Source organism: Magnolia sinica, chromosome 7 (genome assembly GCF_029962835.1).
Source record: "Magnolia sinica isolate HGM2019 chromosome 7, MsV1, whole genome shotgun sequence".
Taxonomy (NCBI): Eukaryota; Viridiplantae; Streptophyta; class Magnoliopsida; order Magnoliales; family Magnoliaceae; genus Magnolia; species Magnolia sinica.
The window spans coordinates 12,488,036-12,512,422 of record NC_080579.1 but is presented as its reverse complement, the minus strand read 5'-3'; the positions used below and the strand labels follow the sequence as shown (position 1 = coordinate 12,512,422).

At 41.0% G+C, this 24,387-nt stretch overlaps 1 protein-coding gene and 1 long non-coding RNA gene across 5 annotated transcripts in view; one reads left to right on the top strand and one right to left on the bottom strand.

Annotated features, from left to right (window-relative positions):
- The window catches only part of LOC131251075 (NAP1-related protein 2-like), a 32,147-nt gene extending 9,074 nt beyond the window's left edge, over positions 1-23,073 (top strand). For 2 of the 4 annotated variants that reach the window (XM_058251579.1, XM_058251575.1), the window contains 3 exons: positions 304-360; positions 443-514; positions 22,562-23,073. In XM_058251579.1, the coding sequence (XP_058107562.1) occupies positions 304-360; positions 443-514; positions 22,562-22,606 (174 nt within the window). In that variant the 3' untranslated portion in view covers positions 22,607-23,073. The remainder of the gene's footprint in view (positions 1-303; positions 361-442; positions 515-22,561) is intronic. The other 2 variants (XM_058251578.1, XM_058251577.1) reach the window with 2 other exon arrangements.
- On the bottom strand, positions 186-22,677 carry LOC131251076 (uncharacterized). The gene is made up of 3 exons (XR_009173576.1): positions 22,568-22,677; positions 470-523; positions 186-381 (listed from the first exon to the last, which is right to left on the bottom strand). It is a non-coding gene; the product is annotated as an uncharacterized LOC131251076 (long non-coding RNA).
- Positions 23,074-24,387: the final 1,314 nt, after the last annotated feature.

The following is a 24,387-nucleotide window of genomic DNA, read 5'->3' as shown; positions in this document are numbered from 1 at the left end:
AATTGATTCCCTTGGGTCCTGTTCTGATTCGGACCAAAAATATGTTTGCAGGGGGTTTGACTCAGAACGGTAGCATCTGAAACTGAGTTGACCTGGTTTCATCTCAGTTTGACCCGAAATCAAGCCGAAATGGGATTCGTCATGCAGAGACTCATCCAAGATGGACCAGAACAGAATGGGTCCCTATGTATTTGAGTCAGAGGAGTTCCAGTTCAGCTTAAGCCGCATATGAGCTGACTTGGCTTCAGCAAGTTTTAAAAACTTGACTAACTTATGTCCATTCATTTACTTGAAAATTACCAGGTGGCCAACATAATTCGAGAAGATTTGTGGACGAACCCATTGCAGTATTTCAACATTGTAGGTTAAGTGTTTTTTGAGCTTTATTAACTGTGTTTTGATTTTGTGTTGGGCAACCTTAAGAGAAGTCTTGGAAATGCAGGAAGGATATGAATTAGACGACGACGACGACGACGACGACGAAGATGACGAAGATGAAAACGGAGAGAATGATGTAAGTTTACTAACCCGAGAAGAAGATTCCTATTTTCCTATTCCTATTGCAATAGAAGTTCCATGCAGTGTGACAAATATCTGTGGTGATTGGGATGGCTGATATGGTGGGTCACCACATCAGTAGGCCATATCCGAAATGCAAGTTTGATTGCACTTTGGTAGCCATCTGATTTGGCTGCAAAAAGAGTGGTTAGCAAAAAAACAGAAATGGTTCCAAATTTAACTGACAAATCTTACCAGTCTCAACATACAATACCTTGACGTGGATATGGAAACTGAAACGCTGCTTCGACTTGGTACTTTCTAAGAAAAACTCGGATATGGATACTGTATGGTTGTCCCTATGACATATGGGAATGCTATTTTTACCAATCTTATTTTAAAGATGAGATGATTGGAACGTTTGTCAACAGCAAAAAAACAAGGGTCCAACATTGAAAAATGCATAACATGTAAGAACTCTATTTAGTGGGCCTTACTGATCAATGGTCTAGATTGTCATTTAGTTGGACTGTGGGATTGAGTTAACCAGTGGGCCCCACTTCAGGTGATGCGCTGCGCAGTCTATCTGCGCAGTTTTGCATACTAGGGCTGAAATGCTATAGCTTTCTTACGCAAATAACAATTTGAGTTGAACTAGGATGCTGTAATGTGGAGCGTGGGAGAGAAAGTTGTGATGGGTTTCAAACTCTCTCTCCACAGACTATATATAAGAGAGCTGGTCCCCGATCCTACACCACGGCAGAATTCGAGTCCCATCTATAGAGTTGCAGAAAGGGTGTGAAGGAGAGGAATATCCTAAGCTCTATCGGTATTCTAGTATTATTATCTGGCTTCTATGGCAGCGTCATAGCTAGGTACGCTATCTGAACCCTTGATCCCCATATCCCATGCACAAATAGATCCGTGGGCCTATTCCGCATATAGATTAAGTCCCACAGTTGGTATCAGAGCCATCTGTGCATAGGTATGGATGATCACATCCAGCTATATCTGATCACATCAGGATTTACGAATTCCTGAAACAATTGTGATCAGGGTTTTCCGAATCTCTGAATCTAGAAATATTTAGATTAGGGATTTGAATTTCGAAAACCCTAAAAACAGTTTTTCAAATTGGGAATTTCAATTCCCACATCCAGAATTAGGATTTCGAATTCAAATCCCTAAATCCAGATGTCAATTGGGGATTTTCAATTCGGAATCCCCAAATTGTGAAATTAGGGTTTTCGGATTTGAATCCCCAAATCAGGAAAATAGGGTTTTTTCATAATCGAGACCCATATGAATAATCTAGATTCCAGATCCCCAAATCTAGAAATTAAATGGGGATTTCGAACCCTAAATTAATTTGGGATTTTCGAATTTAGAAACCCCAAGTCCAGTTAACAATTAGGGATTTTCGAATCCCATTAGGGATATCTGATCCAGATGGATATCAGGGTTTTCCAAATCCCAAATCAAATATTAGGGAGTTTCAAATCCCTGAATTTAGAATCCAGAATATTAGGGATTTTATATACCCTTACCTGTGTTGTTGATGGAGGCAGCCATGGATGCTCTGTTCACCACCGACATTGTGTATAATCTTCGATTCTGCTTAATCCGTTTATCTGCCTCCACGCATGGCATAATGACCCTTGTCGCACACATCCTCCTCATCTTCAGCCGCGGCAACCATTGTCGTGGTTATAGGTGTGTGCTTCTTCACTCAGCCGTGAGGAAGAAACCACTTGTTTTGGATTTGAAAAGGATGCTAGCGACGAGAACTCCTGATTCGGCCATGGTCTCTAGCAGCGGAGAAAATATCGGTTTTATCCAATTACTCTTCATCTCAGGTTACTTGTTTTAACGGGTTATTCTCAGACCCGATTATATGCATTTGGGTCTGCTATCTGAATCCGCCATGTGAACGGGATTTGTAGACCCGCGTAATGGCTTGCAATCAGGATCGCTGTTTGGTGGTCAGCTCTGATTTCAGTCAGGGCCCACTGAATCGCTGTTTGGTGGTCAGCTCTGATTTTCAGTCAGGGCCCACTGAATCGCACTGAATCGTTGTTTGGTGGTCAGCCCTGATTTCATTCTGGGCCCAGTGATCTACTCATTCACATTCCTAAACCTTGAAATAAGTTTTTCAGATCTGGGCTTTCCTTTAGGGGCCTATTTTGGATCCGTTAACCAGATCTGAGTCGTTAGTTTAGATTAAAATGAGTGTGAAGTCTAGAAACATTCTCCCAATGGACAAATATTAGGGTAAGGAACTATCATCAAGTATCAGATCTAACATGTCCATCTAATGGACACAAATGACAGGATCTAGGCATCCAATTTTGTGAATCCTTCCATACCATTTATCCATTGTGTGAATGCTATAGACTAGACTTATTATACTCATTGATAATGATCAGATAATGTAGAGCCTTGACTCGGCCCAACAGTAGGCCCATTACCCATCCTTAAAGGTCTTATGTAGGCCATTGGATCATAGAGGGCGAAACATATCTGACAGTTTCTCTCTGAAGTTCATCTATTTTCTAATGGTCAATACCGACCATCTTGTGGGCCGTATTAGACTAATTAAGATATAATCCATTGAGAGACAGGATTATAATCGCAATCCTAAGTCTATATTTGTAATGTTGGATTTGGTTGTGTTAGCCACCATAGTGACCTCAATCGATGAAAATTTTACAAGTACAGACTTGTAACATTGGGATAAGGAGGATTGCATACAGTTGCGTTCACATTTTCATGCGTACGGTAACGAAAACACAGACGATTACCGCTTGACAGTCACGTGAACGGGTAAAGTAAATGGTGCTGGTAATGTAAAACGGAAAGACTCATCTCACCCACAGGTGTTGAGTGCCTTAGATTTACATGACTGACATCACTTAGCTTCATGTTCAGGAGGATCACTAGCATATTATTATTACCGCCCACAGGAGGAAGGATGATGATGTAACAGATTCTCACCAAGATGTGATGGTTGGGCCCATCTTCATCTTGGATGATTCAGTTGATGCCTCCCTTAGCAACTGAATCAGTTATCTTTGCTTGATTTTTGTTTACATTCACGAAATTGTTTTGTGAAATTATGAACTAATGTGAGTATATATGTATCTCTTTTATTTCAGTCTCAATTCCAACTAATCAAAATCAAGTCCTTGCCCTAAATGGATCTAACTACGCTCAATGGAAGAACGCCATTGAAGTTGTACTGGGCTGTCTTCAATTAGATCTGGCCCTGATAACACCAAAACCGCTAGAACCATCTGATGATGCCACTAAAGCTGAATATAATCGATGGGTTGCATGGTTTAGATCAAATGATACATGCCTAAAAGTAATTAAGTATTCGATTTCTGAATCTATGAAGGGCGCCATGCCTTAAACAGACAATGCCAAAACTTTTCTGACTGAAAGGGGAAAGCGATTCAAGAAATCTGATGATAAATCTGAAGTAGGCATCCTTCTGAATAAATTGACTCGCTCGTCCTACGATGGAAAATGCAATATCCGTGAATACATTGTAGAGCAGATTGATGTTGTTTCTAAGATCCGTGCTTTAGGGCTTGTACTCACTGATGATCAACTGGTTCATTTGATCATGAACAACCTACCTCCCCAATTCGGCACGTTCCCGGTAAACTATAACACTCTGAAGGACATGTGGTCATTGGATGAACTTATCACCCAGTGCGTCCAAGAAGAAAACAGGATCAGGCAGATGGTCAAAGTTCAAAATGTTAATATCGTGATATCAGGTCACGGGCAAGGGCATGAGAATAAAGGTAAAGGGAAAAGGAAACAAGGTTCTAATAATGGATTCTCTGGCCCTCCATCTAGAAACCACGAGAATCGATCTGGAAATGGATCTAAACGCAGACGGGGTAAAGGCAAACCGTGCTTCTTTTGCAAAAAGGCGGGTCATCCAAAGAAAGACTACGAAGGTTTTAAGAATTGGATCATAAATAAAGGTAATCATTCTGTTCTTGTCTGTTTTGAATCTAATCTGACTGATGTGTCAGCGGATTCCTGGTGGATAGATTCAGGAACTACTATTCACATATGCACTTCTATGCAGGAATTACTACAGGCCAGGCCACCAATTGATGCGGAGCGCTCAGTATACGTAGGCAATGGTGTCAAGGTTGACGTGGAGGCAATAGGAGTCTATAGGCTTAAGTTGGAAGTTTGGTCATTTTTTGAATTTAGTAGATACATTCTGTGTGCCGTCTATAAGGCGCAATTTAGTTTCAATTTCCTGTTTAGATAAGTTGGGATATTTATTCTACTTTGGAAATAAAAGTTTTAGTATTTACTTTAATTCGATTAGAGTTGGAACCGACTTTATAGTTAAAAAACTTATACCAGTTAGACTTGATTGCCTCTCACGTCTATAATATTAATACCTTGCATGGAAATAAAGTGGGATCCAAGCGAAGACTAGACTATGAGAATTCCTCCATGTTGTGGCACAGGCGGCTATGCTATATATCTCGTGAGAGATTAGACAGACTTGTGTGAGAAGGAATCTTGCATTCTCTAGACTTCTCTGACTATAAAGTATGCATTGATTGCATAAAAGGGAAGCAGACTAGAACGAGAAAGAAAGGTGCAACCAGGAGTGTAGGTCTATTAGAGGTTATACATACAGATATCTGTGGACCATTCCCTACAGCCTCATGGAGTGGCCACAAATATTTTATTACCTTTATAGATGACCACTCTCGCTTCGGGTATATATACCTTATTAGTGAGAAATCAGATGTCCTGGATGCTTTTAAAATCTATAAGGCCGAGGTTGAAAATCAACTCGATAAGAGAATTAAAGTTGTCAAATTTGACCGTGGTTGTGAATACTATGGCAAATATGACGAATCAGGACGCAATCTAGGGCCATTCGCTTAATACTTGCAGAATTGTGGCATTGTCGCTCAGTACACTATGCCTGGTACTCCAGAACAGAATGGAGTGGCTGAGAGATGCAATCGCACCCTTATGGATATGGTGCGAAGCATGGTTAGCAATTTGACATTGCCAGAATCTCTGTGGGGTGATGTGATCAAAACCGCAGTTCATATACTAAACAGGGTTCCCAGCAAAGCAGTAAACAAAACTCCTTTTGAGTTGTGGAATGAGAGAAAACCAAGTCTCCGATATCTACATGTTTGGGGTTGTCCTGCTGAGGCCAAAGTTTATAACCGCATGAAAAGAAGCTTGATCCTATAACCGTAAGTTGTTTTTTCATTGGATACCCAGAAAGATCAAAAGGCTATTGATTCTACTGTCTTTCCCACTCTATCAGGATTGTTGAGACTGGGAATGCCAGATTCATTGAGGACACTAAAAACCAGTGGGAGCATGAAATAAGAAATTTTGTATTTGAGGAACAAAGGACTGTGACTCTTGTCATAGTCAATCCAGATCACGTGGATATTAATGATGCAGTCGATTCTGCAATCATTGCAGAGCACCACGTAGAATCTCATATACAAACCACTGAAGAGGGAAATCAAGATTAGACCCAAAAAACTGAACCATTGAAAAGATCTGAAAGAGAGAGAAGGCCTGTAAATCGAGACGATTACATCGTATACTTACAAGAGCACGACTTTGACATAGGGGTGGAAAATGATCCTGAATCCTTTTCACAAGTCAAACAAAGTGCTGATCCTTCTCATTGGTTTGATGCCATGAAAGATGAGTTGAAATCCATGAAGGACAATAAATTATAGGATCTTGTAGAATTACCCACTGAAATAAGGCCGATTGGTTGTAAATGGATATCTAAAACCAAAAGGGGCTCCAAGGGTAATGTTGAAAGATATAAAGCCAGACTTGTTGCCAAGGGTTTTAATCAATGTGAGGGCATTGATTTTAAGGAGACTTTATCACCAGTATCTAAGAAAGACTCATTCAGGATCACAATGTCTCTTGTAGCCAATATGGATTTAGAGTTACATTAGATGGATGTCAAAACTGCATTTCTCAATGGGGATCTGAATGAGAATGTGTACATGTTGCTACCCGAAGGTTTTGTAGCTACCGGCTCAGAACATTTGGTTTGCAAACTTAAGAAGTCCATCTATGGGTTGAAACATGCATCGCGACAGTGATACCTTAAGTTTTATGAAGTAATTTCCTCATATGGCTTTGTAGAAAACACTGCAGATGAATGCATCTACATTAAAACCATTGGGAGTAAGTTCGTTATGATGATTTTGTATGTTGATGACATTCTGTTGGCTAGCAGTGATACCAGGATGTTGAGCGACACCAAGAAATTCTTATCTCAAAGATTTGAAATGAAAGATCTTGGTGAAGCTTCTTACGTCATTGGCATTGAGATTCGCCGCGACAAAACACTTGGACTGCTTAGCCTGTCACAGAGGGCCTATATCACTAGGGTACTCGAAAGGTATGACATGAAAAATTGTGCTTCAGGAAAGTCGCCTATTGTGAAGGGCGACAAATTTGGTTTATTTCAGTGTCCAAAGAATGATTTGGAAAAGAATCGAATGAAAGAATTTCCGTACGCATCAGTAGTAGGGAGCATCATGTATGCTCAAGTCTGTACGCGACCGGACATTGCCTTTGTTGTTGGAATGTTGGGAAGATATCTATCTAATCCAGGAATGTAACATTGGATAGCTGCAAAGAAAGTATTACGGTATCTTCAGAGAACGAAAGACTTCGGACTCACATACAGAAGATCTGATCAATTAGAGTTGATCGGATATTCAGATGCAGACTTTACAAGCTGCGTTGATACTAAGAAGTCTACTTCAGGATACATCTTCATGATGGTGGGAGGAGCTGTGTCGTGGGAAAGCGTGAAATAATCTACCACAGCCTCATCTACTATGGAAGCTGAATTTATTGCCTGCCATGAGGCATCTAATTAGCCACTATGGTAGCAGAGTTTCTTCTCAGGTTTGCGGGTACTGGAGCATATCCCGAAACCATTGAGAATATTTTGTGATAATTCAGCTGCTATTTCCTTCTCTAGTAACAACAAGCATTCGTCAAGGTCGAGACATATCGACATCAAGTATCTTATTGTAAAGGAAAGGGTTCAGAATCATCAAGTGTTCGTGGAATTCATTGACACTAAGTAGATGATTGCAGATCCGCTTACTAAAGGGCTCTCTATCACGCCATTTCAGGAGCATGTGACATCCATGGGAGTCATTGATCCCACAGATGTTTTCAGTTAGTGGGAGTTGAGCGTATTTTGATTTTCACAGACACTTAGAGATCTCGTTTTATACAGTTTGTTTGGATGATTTTGATATAAAGCTTTATTTCTACTTCTCTATATATATGCGTAAATTTTGAGTAAGTAAAACTCCAGTCGTGTCTCATTGGAGACAGGTAAAAGCTTCAGGACCTCTTAAGGATAGACACATATTATCACACTAAAGTGTGTAATCCTTATACCACATTGCCTAGTTCTTGATATATGTCGTTAAGATTGAAAGTATTTGTGATCGCGCTTAGACTTACTTCGCCTAAATTAAATGTTGTGATGACTACCGTGTTTCGATATTGACTGTCTTGATGGACCAGATTGAATAACATTACTCATACTGTCCAACTGTTTCATTGGTTAACCATTTGGATATTTTCTTAAAGATCAAAACTTGTTTTCAAAATTATTCTATATGACCATCATTGACGTTGCTCAATGAGGCCCAAGTGGGAGAATGTAAGAACTCTATCTAGTGGACCTTACTAATCAATGGTCTAGATTGTCTTTCAGTTAGACTATGGGATTGAGTTAACCAGTGGGCCCCACTTCAGGTGATGCGCTGCGCAGTCTATCTGCGCAGTTTTGCGTACTAGGGCTGGAATGCTATAGTTGTCTTACGCAGATAGCAAATTGAGTTGAACTAGGATGCTGTAATGTGGAGCGTGGGAGAGAGAGTTGTGATGGGTTTCAAACTCTCTCCACAGACTATATATAAGAGAGCTGGGTCCCCGATCCTACACTACGGCAGAATTCGAGTCCCATCTATAGAGTTGCAGAAAGGGTGTGAAGGAGAGGAAGATCCTAAGCTCTATCGGTATTCTGGTATTATTATCCGGCTTCTATGGCAGCGTCACAGCTAGGTACGCTATCTGAACCCTTGATCCCTATATCTCATGCACAGATAGATCCATGGGTCTATTCTGCATATAAATTAAGTCCCACATAACATTCTTGGTGGGGACATCATGCGCACGCGCACGCCCCCTCACCCCACACTCGTACTCAAGGAGGAGGAAGGCCCCACTATCGATCCGGATCGACGACGACATCTATGGAGGACCTCTTAGTTAGGGGGTGTGCTATGGAGCATTGGAGTGGACCCGATCATCATGTGGATTCCACCATTGGATCTCATGATCATAGCCCACTACCCTAGATGATCTAGAATTTTGAGTTTTGGTTATTATCATTATTAGAAACATCATGAAAGGTTTTGATTACGTAGATTAGTTGTTATTTTTGTTACTTTATCTCTATATATTAGTGTGCGCACATGGTGCGACTTTTAGGTTTTAGGGTTTTCTTATAAATAAGCAACTCCATGTAAGTGTTTTCATTGAAGTTTTATAAATAAAATTCTTTGTTTTTTTTTTTCTTTTTCTCTCTCTCTGAGTTGAAGAATTTAATTGGGTGCGAAACTCTCCTTTTCTCGAAGGGCTAACTAACGTGGTGCGAAGTCACAACCATCCCAAATCATCTTCACCCCTACACCCGACATCCATCATCTTCTACAGCCCTCCCATCTTCAGATTCATCCCTTTTTGTACCCAGGTTCTCCACATCAGATTTTCAGATTATGACCCACTAGAGGGGCTGAAACTTCGGTGAAGCACCACGCACAAACCAGGCAGCGGATCGACACGAGATTTGGTGTGTGAGTGGGCCATCCCTGGCTGATCCCACCCTTGGTGGCCTTTTCCGGTTTTGTGGGCCCCGCACACGTGCGGACACGGATTCACGCACGTGCGCCTGGGCCGAGTTGCTGTCCACACGCGTGGATCATCTCAGGTTCCTTCTCTCTTATATTTCTCTCCTATCTCGCCTTAAATCCCCAACCCTAACCTTAGATAATCCCAAATTCCAAGTATTTTCAACTTTTACAAACCCTAGATTTTCTCCTAATTGAAACATGGTGAATCTCTTGAATTGGGGAACAATCCTTTGCAAGAGTGGATGAATCTTACACTCCTTTGTGCATTGTTTGGTTTATAATTTTACTTGATCCAACCCTGAACTTGTGTGGGCTTGGACCCTCATAGATTCCCCTTGATTGAATGTTTGATTGCATGTGGGACGTGGAATTTTGTGATTGTTTAAAATTGGTATGATCTAAAGCTTGAAATCTTGCATATCATATTTAATTTCATGTCCTGCATCAAATTTGGTATCAAAGCCTAGGGTTTTCATAAGGGAATGCATTGCATGTTTAGGGTTTAGTTTATTTATGTCTATTTTGTATCAAGTCTCCTCATATAGGGCTGTTTAGGATCCATCATTCACGATATGGGCTGCTAAATATTCTGTTGTCAGAAAATCCCCAAATTTCATGGCTGAATTTTCTGTTAACAAATTATTTAGGCAGTTATATTGCTGGAATTTTAGTAGCGTTGTGTAGTTTCTCTCATATAGAGTCCTATAGAATCATTCAGTCCCATTTAGACACATATAGCTGTATTGGAGGGTCTTTGAGTTGAGTGAGTGGTTGTATGCCCACATGTACTGGTTGTGGTTTTGGTTTGCACCCTATGCTAAACATGGAGCAATTGCAAGAGTCAATGAACAATATAACCCGACAGTTTGAGTCTTTGGGTAGGCGCTTGGAACAACGTATTGACCAACGTTTGGATCAGCTTAATGTGCATGTTACCTAACTAGAGACCTCCACCCGGGCAAACCCTACCATTGGGGAAGATGCCCAATCTCACGCAAGTGGTCAGGAGGATGAACAAGGGAATGGAGGTGGCCAAAGAAAGGTCATGGGCGCGCACCCGTGCACCCACCCCGCGAGGGGCATCATGATCATTGTGATCCAGATGCGTAACTCCTCAAGGGAGTTAGAGTAGAGGCCTCTACGTTTAATGACCACTTGGACTCTAAAGCTTTTCTAGATTGGTTGGCGGATATGGATCACTGTTTCGAGTTGTACGACATGTCGGATGCTTGTCGAGTCCGATTTGCCAAGATGAAGCTTGTGGGCCAAGCAAAGAAGTTTTGGACTACTGTGGAGTGAAAAAAAGAAAAGTTGAGGGAGCCCCCAATAGTCCATTGGGGAGTAATAAAAGAAACTCTAAAGGAGAAGTACCTCCCTTTCTTTTATCACTTGAGGTTGGTTAAAGATTGACAGATTCTTCGACAAGGTTCCATGAGTGTGGTGAATACATTGAGAAATTCGAAGAGTACTTGACCCAGTGTGAAGTTGAAGAGGACCTCGTACCAACTCTTGTTCGATTTTGAGATGGGCATCCGTTCTGACATTAGGAGAGCTGCTCGCCAAGGACATAGACACTCTTGAACAGATGTATCAAGTAGTGTTGGAGGTCGAGCAATACCTCGAAGGATCTGTGGGAAGGTGGTTTGAGTTTTGTGATTCTGGCGCTAAGGCCAACTTTTCTGGGGCTAAGCTTAGCACTGGATATCAATACAAGTCTTCCACGAGTTCTCAGTCTAGGCCCAAGGATGATAAGGGTAAAGGAGTTGTCAGGTCTAGCTAACGCAAAAGTGATGCAACTAGGTATTTTAGATGTCAGGGGTTTGGTCATTTTGTCCACTAGAGGTGTTCCTTATTGATAGACAAGTAGTAGTAGTGTCCCAGAAAGTGATGGTGAGGAGGAAGAATATAAGCCAGTAAAAACCCCTAGTGATGAGGAAGAGGGAGCACAAGAGTCTGCGACCCTTATAGTTGTACATTGTGCCTTTGCACAACAAAGAATATCGACGATTGGCGCCGCAACACGATCTTCTATACTTGTGCAAAATGTGATGATAAGAGGTGCAAGATGATCGTGGATAGTGGTAGTTGTGCCAACATGGCATCAACTGGCACTGTGAGCCATTTAGGCTTGAAGCTTGAAGCTCATCCTTAACCCTATAGAGTGTCTTGGGTTGATGAAACTTTCATTCCAGTCTCGCATCGTTGTCTTGTTCCTATTCAGTTTGGATCATATAAAGACACTTTGGTGTAATGTTGTTCCCATGGATGTTGGCCATATCATTTTGGGTAGGCCCTGACTCTATGACAGGGACGTCACCATATTTGGTCGTTCGAATGTGTGTACATTCTGGTTTGAGAGCAAGAAAGTCAAGCTCAATCCACTTCCACTCAAGAACACGACTGGAAAGGAGTCCGCCACAAAGAGTAGTGTGAGTGGCTCAAAAGAATTGAAGGAATCGAAGTCGAAGTCTAAGCCTCTCCATATTCTAAATGCCAAAGACTTTGAGTGAGAGATTGAGTCGGACTCGATAGTGTACGCCCTTATGGTTAGGAAGAGTGCACCAGAGGCTAGTGTAGAGTTACCCACTGAGGCCATTTCGGCAGTGGATGAGTTTCGTGATGTCTTTCCTGATGATCTACCGGATGAACTTTTACAACACGTTATTGATTTAGTCCCTGAGGTGACTCTACCAAACTTCCCTTATTACAGAATGAACCCAAAGGAGCATGAAGAGTTAAAGAGACAGATTGATGAGCTCCTAGAAAATGGTTTCATTCGAGAGAGCATGAGCCCGTGTGCCATGCCCGCCCTTCTTACACCTAAGAAGGATGACACATGGAGGATGTGTGTTGATAGTAGGGCCATCAACAAAATTACAGTCAAGTATCGGTTTCCCATACCGCGTCTTGATGACATGTTGGATATGATGGCCAACGCTACTATCTTCTCGAAAATTGACCTCAAAAGTGGTTATCGTCGAATCTGTGTACGCCCTAGTAATGAGTGGAAGACGGCCCTCAAGACGAAAGATGGGCTATACGAATGACTAGTCATGCCTTTTGGGCTGACTAATGCCCCAAGTACCTTCATGCGTGTGATGACCCAAGTGTTGAAGCCCTTCTCCTGGTCGTCTACTTTGATGATATCCTGATTTATAGCATGACCAAGGAACAACACCTCAACCATTTGAGGCAGGTTTGTAGGATCCTTAGAGTCGAAAAATTGTACGCAAACATAAAGAAGTGTGTGTTTATGTCTAGCAGTATTATCTTCTTAGGTTTTGTTGTGTCAGCTGAGGGTGTGTTGGCGGATCCCGAGAAGGTCAAGGCCATCATCAATTGGCTTGAACCTCGCAGTATTCACGAGGTGCGCAACTTTCACGGCTTGGTCACCTTCTATAGACGGTTCATTCGAGGCTTCAGTTCCATTATGACTCTCATCACGGATTGCATAAAAAAAGGAGAGTTTCAATAGACGAAGGTAGCCTTGAAGGCCTTCAAGGAGATAAAGTTCAAGATGATCGAAGCTCCAGTCACACGACTTCCGAAATTTTCGAAAGTTTTTGAAGTCGCCTTCTACGCGTCAGGAGTCGGTATAGGAGTACTTATTCAGGAAGGGCACCCTGTCACCTTCTTTAGTGAGAAATGGAAATACTCCACCTATGACAAAGAGTTCTATGCGGTAGTGCAATCATTGTGCCACTGACGTCATTATCTATTGCCGCAAGAATTCGTCTTGTTCTCAGATCACAAGGCCTTGAGATATTTGAACTCTCAGAAGAAATTAAACCCTAGGCACGCCAAGTGGGTCTAGTTTCTTCAAGAGTGTACTTTTGTGCTTAAGCACAAGTCTGGTGTAGAGAATAAGCCTGCCGACACGTTAAGTTGTTGAGTCGCGTTACTTAATTCCATGAGTTTCGAAGTCACAGGGCTAGAGCGTGTCAGAGAGGATTATTCTGAGTGTCCAGATTTTGGAGTTGTGCATGCATCGTTGTTAGAGAGTCCATGAGGGGTTAGCAGTGATTATTTGATATTGGACGTATATTTGTTTAGGAGTGACCGCTTGTGCATACCTCGCACCTCCCTCCGCGATTTTCTTGTCTGGGAGTTACATTTAGGAGGGGTCGCAGGTCATTTTGGTCGAGACAAGACCATTGCCCTAGTGGAGGATAGATTCTATTGGCTAAGCCTCAAGCGAGACGTGACCAAAATTATAGGGTAGGGTCGTACTTGTCAAGTGGCAAAGCAGAAAAAACAGAATACGGGGCTATACACACCTTTGCCAGTCCCATTCGCCCCTTTGTAGGACATCAGTTCGTGCTTGGGCTCCCAAAGACTATTTGGAAACACGATTCCATATTTGTTATTGTGGACCATTTTTTTTTAAAAATGGCCCACTTTATTCCTTATTCGAAGACCTCTGACCCATCTCATGTTGCCAAGTTGTTCTTTAGTGAGGTTCTCAAACTTCATGGGTTACCCAAAATTAAAGTGTTTGACCATGACTTGCGATTTATGAGTTATTTTTGGAAGACACTATGGCATATGATGAATACTAGGCTTCAATTTTTTTCTACGTACCACCCTCAGACCGATGGTCAGACTGAGGTGGTCAATAAGAGCCTTGGAAATTTGCTCAGGTGTTTAGTGGGGGAGCACACCAGGACGTGAGATACTGCACTACCTATCGTCCAATTTGCATTTAATAGTTCTGTCAATAGATCCACAGGTTCAAGTCTTTTTGAAGTCGTTACTGGTTATAAACCGAGGAAGCCTATTGATCTTGTCCATATATCCTTGTCCCATAGGTCATCAAAGTCTGCAGAGTCCTTTGCACATCACATTCATTCATTGCATTAATAAATCAGGCGAAGGATCAATATTAGTAATGAACATTACAAAATTTTTGTAGGCCAATATAAACGATTCAAGGAATTCAATGTAGTGGACTCTGTGATGGTCCACATCAGGCCAGAGCAGTACCCTCAGGGAGCCGTTCGTAAATTACACGCGCATAGCCCTGGACCATTCAAAATTATAAAACGAAACGGTCTTAATGCATATGTGGTAGATCTTCCACCTTCAATGAAAATTAGTTCCGCATTCAATGTGGAGGATCTAGTTGCATTTCAGGGTACTACTGATACATTGTCCAGCCTTTCACCTAACCATCCTGATTCCCCAGACCTTTCCCTTGATATATGGCCCATTCTCGACTCATCTTCCCAGCCTCTATCTCCCATACCTACCCTTCCTACACCCAGAGAGGAGACAGGATATTCTGGACCATCAGATAATATTGACATTGGACGGCGAATTTCAAAAGTTCCTGGTTAAGTGGAAGTCACGCCCAACTTTAGACAGTATGTTGCTCACTAAAGTGAAGCTTCAGAGACTTCATCCTAACATCTTGGAGCGGTTCAGGAGTTTTGTTTCGCCAGTGGCGAAACCTTCGTAGCTGGGGAGAGTTGATGGGGACATCATGCGCACGTGTACGCCCCCCACCCTACGCACGTACTCAAGGAGGAGGAAGGCCTCACTATCGATCTGGATCAACGGCGACATTTATGGAGGACCTCTTAGTTAGGGGGATGTGGTATGGAGCATTGGAGTGGACTCGATCATCATGTAGATTCCACCATTGGATCTCATGATCATGACCCATTACCCTAGATGATCTAGGATTTTGAGTTTTGGTTATTATCATTATTACAAACATTATGAGCAGTTTTGATTATATAGATTAGTTGTTATTTTTGTTACTTCATCTCTAAGTATTAGTGTGAGCACATGGCTCGGCTTTTGGGGTTTAGGGTTTTCTTATAAATAGGCAACCCCATGTAGGTATTTTTCATTGAAGTTTTATGAATAAAATTCTGCGTTTTTTTTTTCTTCTCTCTCTCTCTGAGTTGAAGAATCTAATTGGGTGAGAAACTCTCCCTTTCTCGAAGGGCTAAATACCGTGGTGCGAAGCCACAACCATCCCAAATCATCTTCACCCCTACACCTCACATCCATCATCTTCTACAACCCTCCCATCTTTAGATTCACCCCTTTTTGTACCCAAGTTTTTCCCCAAAGCAGATTTTCAGATTCTGGCCTACCAGAGGGGTTGAAACTTCGGCGGAGCACCACGCACAAACTGGGCAGCAGATCGACACGGGATTTGGTGTGCGAGTGGGCCATCCCTGGCCGATCCCACCCTAGGTGGCCTTTTCCGGTTTCGTGGGCCCCGCACACTTGCGAACAAGGATTCACGCACGTGCGCCTGGGCCGGGTTGCTGTCCACACTCGTGGATCATCTCAGGTTCCTTCTCTCTTATATTTCTCTCCTCTCTCGCCTTAAATCCTCAACCCTAACCTTAGATAATCCCAAATTCCAAGTATTTCCAACTTTTGCAAACACTAGATTTTCCCCTAATTGAAACATGGTGAATCTCTTGAATTGGGGAACAATCATTTGCAAGAGTGGATGAATCTTACACTCCTTTGTGCATTGTTTGGTTTATAATTTTACTTGATCCAGCCCTAAACTTGTGTAGGCTTGGATGCCCATAGATTCCCCTTGATTGAATGTTTGATCGTATGTGGGACGTGAAATTTTGTGATTGTTTAAAATTGGTATGATCTAAAGCTTGAAATCTTGCATGTCATATTTAATTTCATGTCTTGCATCAATTCTCCTTTTGGGAGATTTTGTGATTCCGCCCTTGTGTGGGGCCCCTGCCCATCCACTTGCAGGCAAGTGTGCGACTATGGAGCATGTGTATGACATTAGAGCTTTCCATGAGGTGGGTTACACTTGCCAGATAAGGCCTAAAATCAGTCCATTTTACACCTCCGGTGGGCCCACTTGAAGCAGCCTGATTTTCCAAGCAGAGGATCTAAGCATTTTTCCCAACCGGATACGAAGCATAGATCTTGCACACGTAGTCAATATTGACACATGTTTGGATGCGGAGGGCTCCACGCTTGGAATTATCAAATCTCTATATTCAGATATCTTTACAATACAATTGCAATATAACACAAATGTTATATATGATTTGTTAACTCGTTGATTGTAATCAACTCGTTCGTTTTATTAACCTATGTACTAGACTATTAGATAGCACTTGGTTGTAATCAACCTATGCGATAGTTTATTACATTGCGCCCGTGGGAGTTTTGTGCTCTCATTGCTAGTCCCAATCCCCAAATAAAGTAGGAGGGTTGCATCAAGTTGGCAGCTGGCATCAAATTTATTCCGTAACTTCGATCATGAATCTGAAAAATATAACATTCCAAACTCAGGCTAGGGCGTTCCCTGTAAATGATGTGTTGTATCGGAATTTGGTTGTAATGAGAAATGGGTAAGTGCTAGCTATGGTCAATGTTTCAAATACCATTATCGCGTAATGTGTCACACCCTTGAGATACGGATAAATATCGGTTATCATATGGGATATATCGGTTGTATCACGTTATGTATCGTTGTTGTTGGGAAACATGGGAACATTGGGAAATTGGTCAAAATTTTCAATGAAGCTTTAGGGATTGTTGAAAAAGACCAATACACACTTCGAAATCAAAACATTATAAAAAAAAGTGCACATAATATGAGTTTCCCTTGTATGGGGTCCTAATATATGTGCTTTCCAACTGAACTGATGCAAATATATTCAAAGTTTATTCATATAATTTATAAACGTAAGAAGACGTGTATGGAAACACAAGCAATACATTCAAAAGCAAAAGAAGAATCACTGGATCAGGTTACATACATGTTTAATTTTGTGTTTGGATATAAAGATTGCAACTGATTTGTGAGAAATTGAGAAATTTTGTTTTTTCTCAATTTTTGGCAACTTGACCCATCTCCCCAAAATCTCGAAATCGAAGTTCCAAATCTATAAATTTTCATGAAAAACATGAAGAATCATAGATTTGTAACCATTTGACTCTGGTTTAACGTGACTTACAAAAACATTAATCGAAAATTGAAAATGCTCACTGGATCGAATAGGTGCGATATATCGGCACTACCTGTGCGTTTCGTATTGCACAGGTGGGATACAAGATATATCGTGGGATATATCGGCTGATATCGTTGATATTTAAAACAATGGCTATGGTGTCCCCTATAAGCTACGCTCTGCAACAATGACTGATTGTTGTGAGAAGCAAACAAGGGTTCCCACACCACTTTGGATGCGCACGGGTAAAGAAGCTAGTTCAGGAGAATAGGATGTCTTGCCACATGAAATATAGGAACATTTATAGGTAAGAGAATGGAGTTAGTAAATACGATGAAATGAATGAGAGTTAACATGGTTTACATTCAGGAGACCAAGTGGAAATGGGTCGGAACTAGAGAATTTAATGGATATAAGCTTTATAGAAAAGGACAATGATATAAATGGGGTAGTGATAGTGGTTTATAAAGATTTAAAGGATAAAGTTGTAGATGTTAAGCGAGTAAGTGATAGGGTTTTATTAATAAAACTTGTGTTAGGGGAGGAGATAATCAATGTTATTAATGCATATACACCGCAAGTAGAGTTAGACAATAGAATACACAACAATTTTGAGGGGACATGAATGGACTAATGCAAGGAATTCCAAATGGAGAGGGTATTTGTATGAGGAGATTTAAATGACCATGTATGAAAAGTAGAAGATATGAGAGCATCTATGGAGGATATGATTTTGGGAGAAGAAATAAGATGGGGGATGCCATCCTCGATTTCACTATAGCATACAATCTTGCTCTAGCAAACACATACTTTAAAGGAAAGATAAACATTTAAAGCTTTCAAAAGTGGATCGTATATAATCCAAACAAATTTCTTAGAAAGACAACACAATCAATATGTGAGGATTGCAAGGTTATACTAGGAGAGGGTTTGACTAGGTTAATGGTCATGGATGTTTACGTAAAGTAATGGAAAAAAGGGAGAAAACAATGTTATTTGGAAATAAATTGATGGATGAAGGAAAGTGGAATGTCATGGAAGAGGTAAATGTTATATGGAATGAGATGGTTGAGTGCATTAGGAAAGTCACAAAAGATGTTTTAAGAATATCTTGATGGCAAAATGACCATGCACAAAAAGCTATTCATGAGAAACATTCATATTTTATAACTTGGCAGGGGATTGAAAAATTTGAACAAAATGGAAATACCAAAATGATTGCTAAGAAAGTAGTAATTGAGGATGATCTTTGCAATAGATTGGGACAATAGAAGGTGTGGAGGATGTCTTCAAACTTGCAAAAATGAGAGAGAGGAAGGGTATGGACCTAGATCGTGTTAGATGCATTAAAAGCAGTAACTATAGGGTACTAGTAAAAGAGAATAAGATAAATGAAACGCGGAGAAGCTATTTTCAGAACTAATTAGATGACAACCACTCTGAGAGTGTGGGGGTAGAAGGAACTATAAACTCAAACGATGTCGGATACCATAGATACTCTGTGGTATTAGGATATATGAAGCTTTGAGAAAGACGAAAACATGAAAGGCCCTTGCATAGGATGGTATGCCAATGAAGGTTTGGAAGTGTATGAGAGATACTAGATTATTTTAGTTAACAAAGTTGTTTAACAAGATTGTAAGATCAAAGAAAATGTCAAAGGAATAGAGGAAAAGTACTGCAGTTCTTATTTATAAGAACAAATGAGACATAAAGCTACACTAATTATCGTGCAATTAAAACTTATTTGCCATAGCAAGAAACTTTGAGAGAGTAATTGAACAAAGACTAAGGCAAGTGACAAACATATCCGAAAATTAGTTTAGATTCATACTTGGGAGGTCTACCGTTGAAGCTAGTTTCTTACTTAGACAATTAATGAAGAAATATAGGGAGAGGAGAAAGGACCTTCACATGGTCTTTATTGACTTAGAGAAAGCATAAGATAGCATCCCTTGAGAGTTAATCTAGTGGTGTTGGGAAGAAAGATGTCTCGAGAGGATATATTGACAATGTTAAGGATATGTATGAGAGGTAACAAATGTGAGGGCCACTAGTGAAGAGGCAAGTGAGTTCCCAATTACTGTAGGCTTATACTAGGGTTTGGCATTGAGCTAATACCTTTTTACATTGGTTATGGACGAGTTAACAATGTATTTGCAGGAAGAGATCCCATGGCGTATGTTGTTTGCGGATGACATCGTTTTGATTGACAAGACAAGGGAGGGTGTAAACACAAAGCTAGATTTATGGAAGGGTGCTTTAGTTCTAAAGGATTTAAAATTAGTTGGACTAAAAGGGTATATTAAGTGCAATTTTAGTAATAATAGGAGTGAAAATGAGGAATTAGTTAAGATTGTTGACCAAGAAGTTTCCCAAAATGACCACTTTTGATACCTTGGGTCTATAATTAATGAGCATGGAGAGATTGAAAAGGATGTTACTCCTAGAATTTAAAGTTGTTGGAAGAAATGGAGATAGGCCTTTGGAGTTTCATGTGATCTTCGTGTACCACTCAAACTGAAAGGAAATTTTATAAGATCAACCATTCTTTATGGGACAAAATGTTGGACAATTAAAGAACAACATGTTCATAGGATGTGTAGCTGCAATGAGGATGTTGAGATGGATGAGTGGCAAGACAAGGAAAGATGGGATTGGAAATGAATGCATTTGGGGGAACATAGTAGCACCAATAGGTAATAAAATTGGGGAAAGTAGAATTAGATGGTCTGTTCATGTGTGATGGAGATCAAGAAAGCTCCAATTCGGAGGAGTTGGTACAAGTTGAGGGCTCTAAAAGCAAGGGGAAGACCCAAAAGGACGTGGATAGAGGCAGTAAGAAAAGACTTGATGACCTATGGGCTAACTGAAGGTTTGACCCTAGAGAGAGTGGAATGGCAGAACACGATTCATGTATGATGTACCCTACCCCAATTAATTGGGATAAGGCTTAGATGATGATGATGCATGTGGTTTTATTTATTTATTTTTATTAATTGCAAAGCATATACTAAATGGTAACAGAAAACAAGTTTGGCTCACAGTCACGGGGAACCATAACGGCCATTACGGGGCTGTAAAGGCTGTTATGTAAAGGTAACGGTGGCAACCATTGCACGTTACGGGATTGTAATGGCTGTTACGGAAAAAAATGACCTATAACGGCCATTACAACCCCCGTAACGGCCTGTTTCGCCCCTCCATAAAGGCCGTAACGGTCCATTACGTGGCGATACAGGTTTTTCAGTTTTATATATATATATATGTAAAGAGACTGTAACGGCTGTTATAGCCGGTATCGTAAAGGTTACGGTGGTGGCCGTTACGTTCACCGTTACCGATACAAGATGCCTTGGTTCACACTTGGTTTTACATTCTCTAGGAATTACCTTCCCCAAAGTTTCCTAAGAATGGAGAACCTATGGAATTAAAGCAGAATATCAGACTTTTCCTAGGAAACCAAAGAAATACAAGGCCAACTCTGACATTCCCCAAGTAATACAAAACTCTTGCATGATTAGCAATGCTTCTGCGAGGGAAACGGCTCTGAAAGTCGAGCTTTCCACTATGAGAAAAAAGGTTGGCTTTCCAAACAAAGCCGGAAGGCTGTATTCCAAATCTGTCGGAATTGGGCAAGGGGGATGGGCGGATTAAAAGGCTGGTGTGTACGTTCACATGGCTTTTTGTCTCACGACCCGATGGGTTCAAGAGGGAGATTGACGGGAAACAATGACTGAACCTTTAATGCAAGGCAATTTATTTGCTTTTGCTGATGGATAGGGAGATGAAGCACAAGGTTGGGTTTCGAGCTGGAGTTTGAGACCCAACTTCTCAGGAGAACAGATGGGATGATTTAGGTGAGATCCAATGTAGATCCTCCATTCAAAACCTTCTCCCATATGTAGTGGTGGTGCATTTCGATGTGCTTCGTCCTTGAGTGCATGCGATCCACCCTGTCCATCAGGTACAACACCCCTTTTTTGTTCTTAATCCCAAAGATCAGGCTGATTCAACACTCAGTTGGGCTGCCCCATTGGGAATTTTTCTTAAAGTTCATGTGTTATGGGCCACATAATTTTGGAATAGCGTGGTTTTCGGGGAATGCTTTCATCCTGACAAAGCAAGTTAGATGAATGGATAGGATGAAATATTAGACAGCAGTGTGGGTCCTACACAAAGCCGGTGGGTCCATACCAACTGTTTCCCATGGTGTGGCCCACCTGAGCTTCCAATTGTCATGATTTCTGGCTTCTAGGCTGAACAAGAGGTAGCCTACCTGATGAACAGGTTGGATCTAATGAAAGTTCGACCCACATGGCGGTAGGTACTCTCCCCATGTACTTACTAGTAGTCAGACTAGCATGGTTCTAGCATTTGAGACTTAATAGAACATAGAACTACTTCTATTATATATATATATATATTTTTTTTGGTAAGGTAGGCTCAAACTTGAGAATTCAATGTTGAGATGGAACTCGATTGAGCTACTCAACTAACAAACTTCCAGTTAAGTCAAGCTTTTGAGTTTTGAAACCTTGCTAATATTCATGTATGGTACATTTCATATATTATATATGAGTCTTGCTGATATCCCAAAAGCTTTAATTGACACATGGGATGCTAGTCATCGATATTTCTGGGAAGGTTGCCTATTCATCAATTTGAACTGTCCATTATTTCGTACAAATTAGGCACAAGCCATGGTACAAAAATCATGCTAATTGGATAATCCCAAGCATCCAATCAATAGCATGGAAAATGGACAGTCGAGATTGAGTGGAGAAACAAAATAGGTCCAATCATCATCTCAAACCATCTATCCTATAGGTGCCGCTTTGTACTGCTTATGAAAGTAGCACGTTGGTTTGATGAAGCTCACCATCTGATCTATGGCTCGTTAAAAACAGACGGTTGGAACAAATTGGCCTTCATTCATAGGGTTATGATCATCTGATTGGCTTGATTCTCGCACCATGGTGCACTCCCAATGGGGCTATTTAACGAGCTGTGCTGCCCCGATTGATGATAGGGTGTCCCACAAGTCATTCAAAAGCTTTGGGGACGTTAAATCGTATATTTTATACATAATATTGAAAAAATCTGGACAATATTTTGCAGGAGGACGACGAGGAAGAAGATGAAGAAGAAGATGATGAAAGCTAAGCTGACCTTTCCCTTACATCCCTACCTTTGATAGGAATGGTTGGAGTTTTGGGACTTTTCTTTTCTTTCTCCCCCTCCCTCTTATTTTATTTTATTTTATTTTTTTACAAGTTTGAGAGTGGAAAGGTGTTTTGAAGTTCCTTTTTTTTGATAGGAATGGTAGGAGTTCTGAGATTTTTTTTATTCTTTTTAAAGCGGAAAGTAATTTTATATGTTGGCGGGGAAAAGTTCTTTTGATGGTTTGAAGGATTACATGTATAGGATTGTTTTTTTTGGTTTCTAACATGATTTCCGGCCTTTGTGACTTCTGAAGTCCACAACCGGTTTGTGTTCAGGTTTTTTCCATCTTTCCCCCCCTAAGTTGGGGCAAGTGGGGTCCACTGTTCACTGATCCAAAGAGTTGGTATGATAGGCACCAAAATTGCTTGATATTTGAATAAGGTAATTCCTTTCAATGTGGAACTGAAGTTGGAATTCAACCAAAGTGCGCCCCCCCCACCCCCCCAACAGCTAAATAAGATCTTGTAATGTGATGGTGTTTTTGGTGCATAGGCCATATATGCTACAAAGATCCAACCTTGTTGTGATAACCGTATGCTGTTGGACCATGGACAATGTATAAAACTTTTCACAACAGCCCCAAGCATGTGTAATTTCAATGGTCTCTGTTGAAAATCAATATTTAAAGGATAAAATGGGCCTGAGGCTCTGGACATAGTCAAACAGACATGAACCCCCATCTTTGATGTGGTTTATGATAGCTAGTTTCTTTCTCCTTTCTATCATGCTTTCTCGTAGGCTGCATATGTGGTGTTAACATGTTGAAATCTCTACTTGTCTTAGGATCCTACGATCAGGATCGATTGAAACAAGTGCAGTAAAAATGGATCTGTCGTTGATTATTGATCGGATTTCTGGGCCAAGGACGATTCATGATGTGGTGCACTCGGGTCCAACGGCTACCAGTTGTGGCTCTGGATCAAGTTATAGAGACTTGTTAATACCTGGTCTCTACCTGCTAAAATGATGTGATCCAGATTAATGGTCTGGATCTCTTACAAGTAGGGCCCACTTGCACAAACTTGAGGCTCGAGGTTGTATAAATCCACAATTGATGGATCTCGATCATATATATGATCATCAACCTCAGTCTAAGCATTGTATTATATCATGTTCTCGGTTTCTTCCAGCGATCCAGACCATTAGCCTGATGGGCCCCCCAAATGAAACCACTGAGGAATCGTACATGTGGCATATGCTAAGTCCAATAAAATCGACTAGATTGTGAATCCCAGAGTCAGCAGGTCACAATCCAAAGATCAGATTGGTTGAAAACAATCAATCATGACTTCTGATTCGTGTAAATAAGACTGTTTTGATTTATTCCTTTTTGACCGTTCAATAAATAAATGTCCACCAATCTGATAGTAATTAATTTTTGGTTCATGATGCATCTACACTGGGTGCCATAATTTGGACGGTTTAGTTTAATTACCTATATGCCACGTGCACTTTCTAAGTGCCTGCGTATCATCCATCACACAGCCGGAGTATCTAAGTTTCTTTTCCCACACATGCCGTCCGGAGCTGCAAGCACGGCACAACGTGGTTGAGCGGATCTCCATAACCACTTGATCAACCCATCTATAGAATGGATGGTCCAGATCGTGTATATCCAATATGAACCCTCTATTTGTTTGGGCAAATCATGGATGAAGAAGACCAAGCTCTGTGAGGACCACCATGCTGTATATGTAAAATCTACTCTGCCCATCAGGTAG